Here is a 15,143-nt window from a genome sequence, read left to right as displayed (position 1 = left end):
TTATAATGTGCTCTTTTGGGGAGATGGTTCATCGGAGATGTTGCTAACATAGAGGCCTTAAGTATTCTTTTTCTCACACACTTTTTAAAAAATACTTAAGGCCTCTATGTTGAATGAAGTTATTTTTGCTTTAAGGAGCTACATTTTTCAATCTTTATCACCAGTTCTTTGAATTTGCCAGTTTTTCAACTCCTTTTAATGATATATTTTATTTGATAATATTACTCGTATCATTTAATTTGCAGGTCTTTGTGTTTTTGATGGTACCTGGTCTATTTACTTGAATTAATCTGGTGTGTGTTGACTAAGAAAATCCCGAATGCTGTTATATTAACTTCTATTACTGGCTCTGGTTGGTCTTGGTGTTTATACATGTTGGTGACTGTTTTTATTTTGTAGTGGTTGAATAGCTTTCAGTGTAAGTACTGACCCACTCTCTCATGGCAATTCTTATATTCATTTGGTATCAGTACCGACAGCATGAAATAAGATAGTCAGTTGTTTATTATTTATTATTATTATTCATCACTAATCACAAATTTCTGCTTTCCATTTATAGTAATTGTATCATATTTAATAATTCTCTGACACTTTCTTCCCTTATTTGACCCTTTCTTCTAACTCTCTACTAGATACCTTCTTTTCTCCCTCTCTCTCAAATATTCATTCATTAATGAATAATACTGCATGCATAAGACATGTTTCATGTTTATTCATGTTCTGTCTCTTGAATTGCATGTGAGTGCTGAGTTGGGTTTTGACTGTTTTTGGTGACAAGGTACAGTGAAAGAAGGTATCATGGATTTGAAAATTTGGAAGGAAATTCAAATAAGCAAATTATCATTATTATTATTATTATCATCATTATTAGACCGGCGAGCTTGTGGTATTTCATCCATCTTCGCGTTCTGAGTTCAAATTTCGCTGAGGTCAACTTTGCCTTTCATCCAGTCGAGGTCAATTAAATAAGTACCAGTTACACACTGGGGTCGATGTAATCGACTTAATCCCTTCCCCCAAATTTGAGGCCTTGTGCTTCCAGTAGAAAGGATTATTATTATCATTATTATTATTATCAATCACTGAAATCATGAGCTTCTTTTAATATCTAGGCATATTTTATTTCATAATACCCTTGCAGCAGTATCTACATTTTGTTAAACACTGTTTGGTACACGTATTACTCTATGGTGTGGGGGCTCCATACTTTCATATCCATCCCTATCATGACAAGTATAACCAATTATCAACCCACCAGTCAAACTTGAGTTCTTCCTTTTCCCCTCTACTGTAATCCCTTGACTATCATGGATGTTAAGTTCCCACATAAATAATTAAAATCTAAAGAGGTATAAATACCTATTGGGCACAGAAACCCAGATATACTGAGGAGTCCGTGATATAAATTTACATATATTAGCCAGAAAAATCTACGATGTACTGAGTGCACAATAGGTGAACTGCAATATGGTGAGGAATTACTGTATTTGTAAAAATTTATCTGCCCATAATTCCCCTCTTTCCTGCTTTCACACTGTGAGCTCTTTTAACACGATTGCATTAGCCATACTGAAGGTAACCTAGGAGATCAGTAACTCTAAAGGAAAAAAAAAAAACTGACACAGTGTATAGAAGGCATTTCAGTCTTGACAGACAATTTCACTGATGCTGGTGGCACTATAAAATGCACTCAGCCAATGCTATGAAGTAATTGGTGATAAGAGCATCCAGCTAATGAAACCACAGCAGTTACAAATGCAATGAAATCCCTAAATGTGTATACAGAACTAATACTTAGCATGTTAGTACTGTACATGATAGTATAGTGGTCAGGTAGGAATATCTGGTCGTGTGTGAGAACCTCTTGACTGTCATTAGATAATCCCACAAACTCTCATCTTTTTAAACATTACACAACTGACTCACCACTAGAAATTTATCCCTGTTTGCCTTGCTTTCTTTTTGTCTTGCTCTCTTTCTATCTTACTTTCTTTGTGTCATTCATCTTTGACATGCATGTCAATCCTCATCTCTGTATCAATTTGTTCCATCCACTTGCACCCTCAATCGACATACGGACATTCCAAATACCCTTGTTCTTTGTCTAAATCTAATCTCTGCCAAACTGTAACTGTTTCTGCATCTATCAGGTCATCTGACCATTGTCTCATTGCAACAATCTTTTGCACATCTACCCATGTAATATACTGGGTTAAACCCCACTAGGGGCTGGCAGAAACGTTAGCACGGTGGACGAAATGCGTAGCTGTATTTCGTCTGCCGTTACGTTCTGAGTTCAAATTCTGCCGAGGTCAACTTTGCCTTTCATCCTTTCGGGGTCGATAAATTAAGTACCAGTTACGCACTGGGGTCGATGTAATCGACTTAATCCGTTTGTGCTTGTTTGTCCCCTTGTGGGTAGTAAAGAAATGTATTGGGTTAAACCCTGCTTGGATGGAAAAAATAAATAAATAAATAAAGCAAAGACAGCTTGTGGAATTTGAACAAAGCATCTTGATGAAAGACTAACATATAGTCTGCTGCAATTAGTTAGCACATCTATTATGGGTATAGAAGATGTGCAGTTTGATTACTGCGAGTATGCTTTGGTCTTTTTACTAGCCAAGGTTTTTTTATCAGCATATTACATGGGACTATTTTTAGCTGTATCAACTGTGAGATTCACTGTTAAATAATTTATTTGCATGTTTCTCTTTGCCTTCAGCACCACACACACACACACACACACACACACACACATGCACATGCACATGCACACACACACACTTACTCCAGTAAACATAAATGTGTGTGTGTGTGTAATTGTCAGATAATTGCTGTAGTAAATTTGCCTTTCACTGTCAATTAACATTAAGTATAATACATGGATGGTTATTTTAATCTAATTCTGCTTATGTTGCATATAACACATTTTTATTCTGCTGGGCCACTATTCACAGCACCATTCACTGTTTTGGAGATACATTTTGTGTAAACATGCTGTTGGCTATGAGTATATACTATTGACAATGCTCAAGAAGGTATTTGGTATTCTCACCAGCTGCTGCTGGGATGATTTTCGTCTCCTTCCAATATTTATTGTGTTTTTAAGTGCATCACATTCTTAAAAGTTATTATTTTTGGATGAATACCACAATTCAATTACCTTTTATGATGTATTTACATTAGGTATGATATATAGATGTGTATGTGTGTGTGTGTATATATATATATACTCTTTACTCTTTACTCTTTTACTTGTTTCAATCATTTGACTGCGGCCATGCTGGAGCACCGCCTTTAGTCGAGCAAATCGACCCCGGGACTTATTCTTTGTAAGCCCAGTACTTATTCTATCGGTCTCTTTTGCCGAACCGCTAAGTGACGGGGACGTAAACACACCAGCATCGGTTGTCAAGCAATGCTAGAGGGACAAACACAGACACACAAACATATACATACATATATACGACAGGCTTCTTTCAGTTTCCGTCTACCAAATCCACTCACAAGGCATTGGTCGGCCCGAGGCTATAGTAGAAGACACTTGCCCAAGATGCCACGCAGTGGGACTGAACCCAGAACCATGTGGTTGGTAGGCAAGCAACTTACCACACAGCCACTCCTGCGCCTATATATATATTTAGAGAATATATTAACCTCATAAAAGGATGGTAACAGCCAACGGTGTACTGGTTCAATATCTAGTATTATTGGGGAATGAAATTCTCTTAAAACAATTGGTATATATTAAGCATATAGTTCATATCCAGTTAAATGAAGAAGAGAAAATGGTGAGTTGAAAGCTTATATTTATTTATTACTAGCAGTATCGCCTGGCGTTGCTCGAGTTTGTAAGGGAAATAACTATATAAGCATTTTTAGAGAGTTACTTCTCTTATAGATGCCAATTCGGGCTTTCTGAGCCATTTCTGTTTTGGCGTCTTCAAGCCATGAAGTCGTTGTTCTAAAAGAATGCTGGTCTCCTTGACAACGCATTACGACGTTGATTTCATTACACTCCCTTCCCCACAGCTTCACGAGGGAGGGAAGAAGGGAGAGAAGCAAACACAGGTGCAGGTGTTTGAGCGTGGACGCCAACTCCGCCGCCATCGACACATGAAAAATTATGCATTAAAATGGAATAAAAAATGATGTTAAATTATTTTTAAAATTGTAGACTCATCGTAGACGCGCGCTAATAGCCAGACGGGCTCGATATGAATCACGACTATAAGATACCCGAATTTGGTTAAACTGCACCGCAAAATGTGGGAGTAGTTAGGAATCTAAATCGAAGGGGACAGACACTCACACAACTACAGTTTTATATATATAGATTAACAAATTGATAATCTTTACTTCTTACAGCTGTTTCCATTAGTACTCAATAATTAGATTACAAATTTATGCATTAAATTTGCATTAGTATGTTATGAGAATAATTTCATCAGAGATGTTTTGCAAACAACTTGCACATGCATGTGCTACCAGTCGAGAACTCTGCATACTGGAAGCCAGCAAGTGTATGGGGTTATCAGGAGAGAATGCGTGCCGTTTCGGGGGCTACCTCTTGACATCATCAATGTGCACCCCCCACTCACTGATATGAGGCCCTGCTTGCTAGATCAACTGGTTATCAAATAAAGCACAATATTCTTCTAGCCATCGTTCATCATCTCTTTTTAACCAAATCCAGTTGCTAGCCTTTTCCACTGTAGTTTGGATATTGGTCATGGTGGTATTTACTTTATGATGAGTTAGGCCTAACAATAACAACAGTCATTTCACACTGTATCTACAAAACCCTCTACATCCGACTTTGATTGGAAAATGCTCCGCTTTCCAGCCTGTGTCTTCACATTGATGTTCCATTCTAGCATGTGCTACATGATTTGACAGGATTTATTGTATCCAAGGACAGATTGTGCTCCAATGCTCCTCATTATACTGACCAAGAAAACACAACTGTACTGTGGTGGTAGATCACAGGTGTACAGAATGTAATATTCTCTTTTTCGGTGTTTGCCCTATTGTAAGGCTGTAGATGTTCAGTCTCTGAATACATTTTATTGCTCTGTAAAGCCACAATAGTCTGTCTCTCCATCTATTGGTGAACATCTATTTCATTTTGCTTTGAAGTCTGTTGCTAGTCCAATGCTAGAGTTAGTTTGACAGGAATATGATAGTGGACAAGTAAAGACTTGACGAGCTATTGAAGAACCCTTTATGTGATCACTTCAATCTGCTAGATATAGCAGTGAAATCTTCCTCAAATTACATCCTATTGTCTGTATGTAAAAAGATATATTAAGATATGTTATCCTTGATACACTATGCCTGAAAAAATAAATAAATAACTGGATGAATGGTCGTTTCAACTGTCTTTTTCAACAATGTAATGGGAATTCTTATACAAACAAAGAAATAACAGCCTCCCTCTGTTATTGTTGCACACAGATCAAGTGTAAGAGTAACAACTATGTATCATGGCTTCTTCCTCTTTCTCTCAAAAACACTAGAATTTGTCATGGGGTCACTGGCCTTGCCTGCTGCCCGTCCCAAAAGCAAAACAAGAAAAGCTTTTGTCCTTGTGCTCAATGTAGTGACTATCTTGTTCATTTATCAAATTGAACTTTGATACTTAACTTCTATCATGCAACTCACAGATTGATCTATTCTGGTGTTTTCATTAATTTGTTTTGCTTATTTTCTAAAAATACATCGACCATTTTTATTCTTATGCTCAGACTTACAGAAAGAAGTTTGGTTTCCCAAGTTTGGGTTTGTGTTTCTTTTTCTTTTATCTGAACATATTTTTTAGTTTCCTGTTCTTTATCTTTCATTCTATTTTGTATCCCACTTGTCTTATTTCTTATGTATTTCCGTGTATCTGTGGCAAATAAATATATTAATATATTAATATCATAAATATATTATTATCATTAACCCTTTCATTACCAACCCGGCCGAAACCGCCTCTGGCTCTGTACTACAAATGTCTTGTTTTATTAAGTTTTGAATTAAAATCTTCCACCAAACCTTAGTCACATTTTATGTTCCTTACTGATAACTAAGTTATTTTACTAAATTCTTTGTTATATTTAAAATTAATTGAAAGAAACACAGAGAATCTCAAAATAAATATGGTAATGAAAGGGTTAATATCATTATCAAGGTTGGATGGCTGAATCAATAGGTTGCCAGACAAAATGCCTTGCTTCATTTATATATATGTCTCTTTATGTCCTGGTTTCAAATTTCTCCAAGATAGGCTTTGTCATTTTCCAGGGTTTATAAAATAAAATACTAATAAAGTAGTGGTATAGTAGAAGCATATAATAATAACCATTGTAATTTTGAAATCTATTTCTCATGCTTGTATAAGTCAGACAGAATTCATGTGACAAGTGTTTTTTAGCTGGGTGCTGTCCCTGTCTTCAAACCTTACTTGTTTCCAAGCAAGTTAATACTTCCCCTTAACTAGACTTGTTTACATAGAAGATTGGAAACAAATGAAGCTACTTTATGATGGTTAACACTTGTTTACAACTATCATGCAATATCAAGACAAGGAGACACAAATACAGACAGACACACACGCACGCACACATGCGCGCGCGCACACACACACACACACACACACCAGCCTCATATATATGCATATCATCATATCATCATCATCATTTAATATCTGTTTTCCATGCTGGCATGGGTTAGACAGTTTGACAGGAGTTGCAAAGGCCAAGAGCCGCACCAGGCTCTGTTGTCTGTTCTGGCATGCTTTCTATGGCTGGATGCCCTTCCTAATACCAACCACTTTATAGAGTGTGGACTGGGTGTTTTTGATATGGCACCAGCACCAGACATCTCGGTCCTCTGTCATCTCAAGAACAGCAAACCACTAGACATCTTGGTCCTTTGTCCTATATATATATATGTGTGTGTGTGTGTGTGAGAGAGAAAGGTTGAGTTCAATTTCATCTGTTTTACTTTGGGGAAGGTGGGGGTCCAAAGTCAGATTTCTAATAGAAATTCTTCATATTAAATTTGTAGCTTACTATTGCAAATATTTTTTAATATGTGAAAATTTACAAGTATAAGGTGTGTTATGAGGATTTATAGAACTTGTATCCTATATAAACTCAACAAACAATTAAAGATGGAGAAGAGATGTTAAAGGTTTTCTAAAAATTTTATTAAAAATTTCATAAAACTTTTAACATCTCTTCTTCATCATTAATTGTTTGTTGAGTTTATATAGGATACATGTTCTATAAATGCTCATATCACACGTTATACTTATATATATATATATTATATATATATATATATATATATATATATATATATTATATATATATATATGTGTGTGTGTATAAATAGATGTATGTATATAAATAGATATGAAATCTAGTTGTAAGGATATAAACGACATCAATTTTAATTTATACACCAAAACCAAGCAAATGAAGGGAGATAACCCTTATTTAATCCCCTATTTTCATTCTAAAGGTAAATGTGTCTTTCAAAAATAATTACACTAAAAATAAGATAACTAATAGTAAAACCATTTGGTTAATTATTCCATATGGGAAGCAAATTAAATCTAATCTTCCTTTGCAGTTTCGGGAATTTTCCAAAGAATTCTAGGTATTACTCTATTATCAACTCACACACGGTTAGGATTGGTTTTTCCAACACAAAAAATCTCTTACAAATTATCTCTTCACATCATATTAACCTGTTAAATATTGATACATTTACTAATACTAACATTAATTTAGCTAATACCATCCATCCCCACTAGAAATGTTAATAACAAGGTTATTTTATCTGAAGTCAATTACAACAGAATCAAGTTTATGTCAAGTAACTCTAAAATTAAAAATTTTATATACCAGTGTAAAATTACTACTGGTAATGAAGTATATTTTTATATAGGAAGCACATCTTCTCAGTTGTCTAAAAGAATTTCTAATCATTACTCTACATTTAGGGATAGGAATAAATGTAACTGTACAGGGTTTAGTAAAGACCACAATAAACAATTTCATTAAATTTGTTGATTCTCTCAATCTCGATACCTTATGACAATGGCAAGGAATTGTCTTCTCTGTAATTCTGAACTATTTTTTATTCTTTTTTCTAAAGATCCCCTTGTAAACACGGTTATTGTAAACATCAATTTTCTTCTTGCATTTCACATTCACTAGATATATCTTTTTCCAAGACCATAGGGTTTTATTTAATTTACATATTGTTATATGCTTCTCATTTATTTGTTTTTTTTTCTTTCCTTTACCCCTCCTCCTTCTATATGCTATCTTTGACATTATATCCTCTAACGTTTTTTAAAACAAACTTAATAGCATTCAGTTAATCACTATACATATCCATCATTTTCTGTTAAAATGTCTTATTGACAAATTTCATTTCTTCACTTCCCTGAAGAGAAGATTACATTGTTTTACACCATTTTATTCCTTTGGAATATTACCAGTGATATCTTTGAAACATGTGTCAAGTAAAAGAATTTGAATAACACCTGCGTTTAACTCCATTTATACACACACACACACACACACACACACACACACACATATATATATAACAAATGAAGGACAGAAGATGGAATATACGAGAATTTATTATTAATCACGACAACTGTTTCAACACATCTAGCATCGATTCCTCTTGGGTGGGACACTCAACAACTGGTTCAGGAGCATCCAGTGGTGCAGATGTATCTCGTCGGGTGATAAATAAATACAACTCATTAAAATGACTGTTCTGCAATGTAACTTTCCGTTGGCTGTTTTGTATCCCTCTTCATAACGACACAGCCATGTCTGCTCAGAGAAGCTATTCCAACTCTTTTGTTTTTGTAATTTTGAAAGTTTTATTGTTTCAAAGATTTTTTTTTTCACTTTATTATTATCTTCTAATGTTGGTTTTCAGCTCTTGTCTACTTAAAAGAATGTCAGTTGAAAACAATTCGAGCCATCTGGATCTGACAGCCAAAGACAAAGACAAAACACCGGTGAGTCCATGGATTAACTATACACACACATTTCTAAAGCAAGCAGAGATGCAACTGAAGTGTCATAGCTATGTGGTAGAGAGTCACTGGTAATTGTAGCTGGTGAGTGACTGCCAGTTGGTGAGTCATAGTTAGGTTGTAGGTTATTTCTAGTTGATGGGCCATAGTTAGATAGTTGGTAGTCGTTGGTAGATCATAGATAATGGATTGCTTTTAGCCTGTGAGTCAAAGTTAATTCGTGAGTTACTGGTAGTTGGTAGGTCATAGGTTACTACAAGTTGTTGGGTTATAGGTAAATTGTGGGTCACTATTAGATGATCGATTATAACTAATTAACTTGTAGCTTACTGCTAGTTTGTAGGTTATAGTTAGTGACTTATTTCCAGGTGTAAGTCCCAGCTACTTGGTATATCACTGTTAGTTGGTTAGTCATAGTGAATTACTGCTAGTTTGTGGATCATAGTTAGTAGGTCACTACTAGTAGGTAGATCATATCTAATTGTAGAGTCATTGCGTTCCCAAAGTCCATCCCCTCCTCACTGTGGTGGGGACGCTGGCAACGGGTAGTGTCAGAGCTATGCCGTCGAGAAGTTCGGTTCCTGGTAGGGCCACCCAAGGTGGATTGGTCTGACACCAAGTGGTATTAGGGCCACAACCCGGCAGATGGGGCTCTGGTGAAAATCTTCGGAGTGTCTGCTTCGGCAACCGGTGGCTCCTCGGTCGTTCTGTCCCTGTGTCTGCGGACAATCTGCGGCAAACAGGATGTCTCCACATGCGGGATTGTTGGGGACCACTTGTGAAATCCACATATTCCCACGAAACTTCTTCCATGAGTAGAAGAAGCCAACTCAACCTGCCCAGGGTGGATGTCGCCACAAGTACAAGTAAGTAAGTAGAGTCATTGCTAACTGGAATACTACAAGTAGCTAGAGGGTTACAATTAGCTGGAAAGTTACAGCTCATTTATTAAACAAAACTAACTTTGCTTTCTGACAAAAACATATCCCTCTCAAAGGTTTGATTACCTTGCTATAAATCTTATGCAGAAAACATTATCCTTTGCTCCTTCTTGGAACCTCAGTATAGTCTGTCATCCTGAGATATAATGCATAAGCAGCACAGATAAACACTTGTTATTGTTAATGTTAATCGGTCAAAGTGTTCAGTTTTCTTCAATGTTATTAATTTGTTAACTTTAATGCATCACAAATTAATGTCTCTTTTACTGGCAGTTATTTTTATTGACCATGGGAGTGGATGAAAGCAAATTTATCTCCAGTGTGGTTTGAACTCTGATACAGAAGTTGGTAAAAAATGTATTCTGGCAGCCTACCTTTTCTTTGGCAAACACGATGACTTAATCTCATTGAAAGTATGGGTGAGGTAAACATCGTTAAGTAATGTTTTACTGAGTTAAACAAAAGCAAGGGGAATAACTCTTCTTTTTTAAAAATTTCTATTCTTTCATGCTTGCATAGCTCGGGCAGAATTTCGTGAGGCAGATTTTCTATGGTTGGATGCCCTTCCTGTCGCCAACCCTCACCTATTTCCAAGCAAGTTAATAGTTTCCCATAGCCTGACATGTTTTCATAGAATATTAGAAATGAAGAATGACCCTGCTTATACGACAGCGCCACTCATTTACAGCTATCACACAATGCCAAGACAAAGATTCACAAACACACACACAGTTGCACATGCATACTTTATATATATATATATATATATATATATATATATATAACCTTTATATGTGTGTGTGTATATATATATATCATCATCATTTAGCGTCCGCTTTCCATGCTAGCATGGGTTGGACGGTTCAACTGGGGTCTGGGAAGCCAGAAGGCTGCACTAGTCCCAGTCTGATCTGGCAATGTTTCTACGGCTGGATGCCCTTCCTAACGCCAACCACTCTGTGAGTGTAGTGGGTGCTTTTTACGTGCCACCGACACAGGTGCCAAACGGGGCTGGCAAACGGCCACAGATGGATGGTGCTTTTTACGTGCCACCGGCATGGGGGCCAGGTGAGGCTGGCAACGGCCACAAACGGATGGTGCTTTTTACGTGCCACCGGCACGGGGGCCAGGCGAGGCTGGCAACGGCCATGATTGGATGGTGCTTTTTACGTGCCACCGGCACGGAGGCCAGTCGGGGCGGCACTGGCAACGGCCACGATCAGATAGTTCGCTTACGTGCCACCGGCACTGGTATCACAGCTGCAATTTCCATTGATGTTGATCGACTTCGATTTTGGTTCTGATTTCTGATTTCCACTTGCCTCAATGGGTCTTCACAAGTGGAGTTTTGTGTCCTAGGAAGGAAAGGTATGCATAAGTCGACTAGCTACATCCCAGGTAGAGGCCACGGGTTATGGTCTCACTAGTCCTGTCAGGTCTTCTCACGCACAGCATACTTCCATAGGTCTCGGTCTCTAGTCATTTCCTTGGTGAGACCTAAAGTTCAAAGGTCGTGCTTCACCACCTCGTCCCAGGTTTTCCTGGGTCTATCTCTTCCACAGGTGCCCTCAACCGCTAGGGTGTGGCACTTTTTCACACAACTATCTTTTGCTATTCTCGTCACATGACCATACCAGCGCAAACGTCTCTCTTGCACACCACAACTGATGCTTCTTAGGTCCAAATTTTCTCTCAAGGTACTTACAGTCTGTCGAGTATGAACACTGACATTACACATCCATCAGAGCATACTGGCTTCATTTCTTGTGAGCTTATGCATATCCTCAGCAGTCACGGACCATGTTTCACTACCATGTAGCATGGCTGTTCGTACGCAGGCATCATACAGTCTGCCTTTTACTCTGAGCGAGAGGCCTTTTGTCACCAGCAGGGGTAAGAGCTCTCTGAACTTTGCCCAGGCTATTCTTACTCTAGCAGTTACACTTTCAGCACACCCACCCCCGCTACTGACTTGGTCACCTAGGTAACAGAAGCTTTCAACTACTTCTAGTTTTTTTCCCTGGAATGTGGTAGAAGTTGGTCTCTGCACATTTTCAGTGTTTATTGCTCCTGAGCATCTGCCACAAACAAAAACTATTTTCCTAGTTAGCCTTCCTTTGACATTGCTGCACCTCTTATGTGTCCATAGCTTACACTTGGTGCATCTTATAGAGTTTCTACCTACACCTTTTCTACAGATCGAGCAGGGCCATCTACCTGAAGGCGTTTGTGATTGGTCTACCTTCCTACTTATTAGGACTTTGGTTTTGGCTAGGTTGATTCTAAGGTCCTTCGATTCTAATCCTTGCTTCCACACCTGAAACTTCTCCTCCAGTTCTGATAGTGACTCAGCAATTAAAGCAAGTTCATCAGCATAGAGGAGCTCCCAGGGGCATCCTGCCTTGAATTCCTTTGTTATTGCCTGGAGGACTATGATAAATAGGAGGGGACTGAGGACTGAACCTTGGTGGACCCCAACCTCTACCCGGAATTCTTCACTGTACTCGTTGCCAACCTTACTAGCAGCGTCTCTGTACATGGCTCGCACAGCTCTCACTAACCAACCTTTATATGTGTATATATATATTGGCATATATACGTACATATATACATACATTCATATATATATATATATATATATATATACATAAAAAAGGCACATTTTCATTCTGTTTATAAAGTGAATTACAGATGGAAATGCAATCCAAAAGGTTCTTCTCACTCAACTCATGTGGTACCCAAATATCATAGGGATTTGTGTACCCAAGCTTTACCAGGTGCTCATGAATGACAGATTTTGATAGGTTGAGGCTTTCTGCCAATTCTCAGGTTGTGCAATGTGGGTTATTCTCAGTTAATGACTTGGTTTGGTCATCATCTGTAGTGGATGGTCTGCCTGATCGCTATTTATCAATAAGGCTACAATCTTCAGCTTGGAACCTTGTGAACCACTTCCATACAGTTCTTTCGGATGAAGAAACATCACCGTAAACCACGCATATTTCTTTGGTTGCTGGTGAGGCATTTTTCCCTTTTTTTATGGAAAAATAAAAGCATCAAGTGCTGAAAATGAACTTTCTTATATTCCAGTTTAAAGGGTTATGGAATTAACACAGGTTATAGGAACATAAACCTTCTTCCACGAAAAGATAGCTTAAACCATGCTCTAAATGGAGGTGTAGTCAAATCCTATTTTATGGACTCAACCATGTTCTAAAATAAGTCAAAAGGTAAGCTACTATAAATCGGCACGAACTTTCTGGACAACCCAATATATATAAATATATACATATATACATACATTTATATATATACTAGCAGAATTGCCCGGCGTTGCTCGGGGCTGAATTGCTTGAAAGTACTGTTAATGATTGCACTGAATTATGATGATTATTCAGGCAAATATTGATATAAGTTTACGGTGGGAGATAAGGACTTAACGATAAAACGTGTGCCATTGCATTGTTTTGGGGAAACCAAATTTCTGATGAGCATTATAGGGGCACCAACTTTAAGTTTGAGAAAGTGTGGTGGTTCGGGGGTGCTCAAAGGAATTGAGTACCTCTATTGGATAGTTGATGACGTCCTCTGGGTCAGGAGTTGTATCGATAGACTGATATACATAGACTTCCCCAAGAATGAGTTTTAGCATTTCATCATTAAATGGTGTGAACAGTTTTATTCCTCGGGGCCAGTATAGCCTTTTTGCCAATCCAATCCATATTCTGATAATTAGCTTGTAGATCTGGGAACACTGCATCTCTGAGATCAGAAGGCGTCTTAACAATGGTACAAATGGAATCGATGGCAATATTACCATTTTCATCCCCTGGTATTTTGCCTTCGCCAAGTGCAAGGAGGGTGTGAGGAAATGCTGCTGATGTGATATTACGTCGCATATGAGCACGCATATTGGTGTGAAGTTTGAGAGTTACTACTTCCTTTATTTAAAAATATGCATTAAAATGGAAAAAATGATGGTAAATTATTTGTAAAATCATAGACTCATCGTAGACGCGCGCTAATACCCAGAAGGGCTCGATATGAATCACGACTATCTAAAACTAGAGAACTGTGTCTGTTTGGAATGAAGGGAAGAGTGAGTTGACAGCTCACGACTAGATATTATCATAAATATTGCCAAGACATTAGTAGTAAATTGGGTATAGAGTAACTGTCTATAAAAGGAGGCAGAGTAGGAGAAGACCCTAAATCATGATGTTAATTACCAGTTGAAGGGGCAAGATGCTAACAAAACCTATGATGTTAATACAGAAGAAATTTTATCATGGAGTACTATAGGTTGATTGTTTATAAACAATATTGTTATGTTGTATAAAAATAAAATAAAATTTAAGATTATCAAAAATGATATCATAATCAAAATAGGTAAAATGTGTGTATATATCAATTTTCACCATTAAAAAGGAAAGATTACATAGAATCAGTTTAATATTCGTTCATCTCCTTAATTATTTACTTATTAGATGGTTTCTGTAAAGACTGCTCAGACCATTTACTTATGGCATACTGGAAAGATAAACATGCTATCTATATATTAATTATAAGCCAAGAATCAGCTATCTGTATATTAATTATAAGTCAGAATGCTGATGACCTTGATCTAATAGCTGAGCCACTATCAGAACTAGAGGAGAAGTTTCAGGTGTGGAAGCAAGGTCTAGAATTGAAGGGCCTTAGAGTCAATCTAACAAAAACCAAAGTCTTAATAAGTAGGAAAGCAGATAAACTACAAATCCCTTCGGGTAGATGGCCCTACATGATTTGAAGAAAAGGCGTAGGTAGAAACTCCATATGATGTACCTGTGTAAGTTATGGACACATAAGAGGTGCAGCAATATCAAAGGAAGACTGACTGAAAGAATGGTTTTTGTGTGTGGCAAATGCTCAGGAGCAATAAACACTGAAAATGGGCAGAAAACAGCTTCCGTTACATCCAGCGGGGAAAACTACTAGTAGTTAATAGCTTCCATTACCTAGGTGTTCAAGTCAGTAGTGGGGTTGGTTGCTCTGAAAGTGTAGCTGCTAGAATAAGAATAGCCTAGGCAAAGTTCAGAGAGCTCCTACCTCTGCTGGTGACAAAGGGCCTCTCGCTCAGAGTGAAAAGCAGATTGTATGTT

General features: G+C 37.4%; 1 protein-coding gene across 4 annotated transcripts in view; it reads left to right on the top strand.

The window, feature by feature from the left end:
* LOC115215206 (oxidoreductase NAD-binding domain-containing protein 1) overlaps positions 1-15,143 on the top strand; it is a 37,724-nt gene that overhangs the window by 8,539 nt on the left and 14,042 nt on the right. For 2 of the 4 annotated variants that reach the window (XM_036505335.1, XM_029784413.2), the window contains exons 3-4: positions 246-418; positions 8,962-9,043. In XM_036505335.1, coding sequence (XP_036361228.1) covers positions 8,981-9,043 — 63 coding nt within the window. In that variant the 5' untranslated portion in view covers positions 246-418; positions 8,962-8,980. The remainder of the gene's footprint in view (positions 1-245; positions 419-8,961; positions 9,044-15,143) is intronic. The other 2 variants (XM_029784411.2, XM_029784410.2) reach the window with 1 other exon arrangement.

The sequence above is a fragment of the Octopus sinensis genome, linkage group LG8 (assembly GCF_006345805.1).
Source record: "Octopus sinensis linkage group LG8, ASM634580v1, whole genome shotgun sequence".
NCBI lineage: Eukaryota > Metazoa > Mollusca > Cephalopoda > Octopoda > Octopodidae > Octopus > Octopus sinensis.
This window is presented reverse-complemented; position numbering and strand designations above follow the sequence as displayed.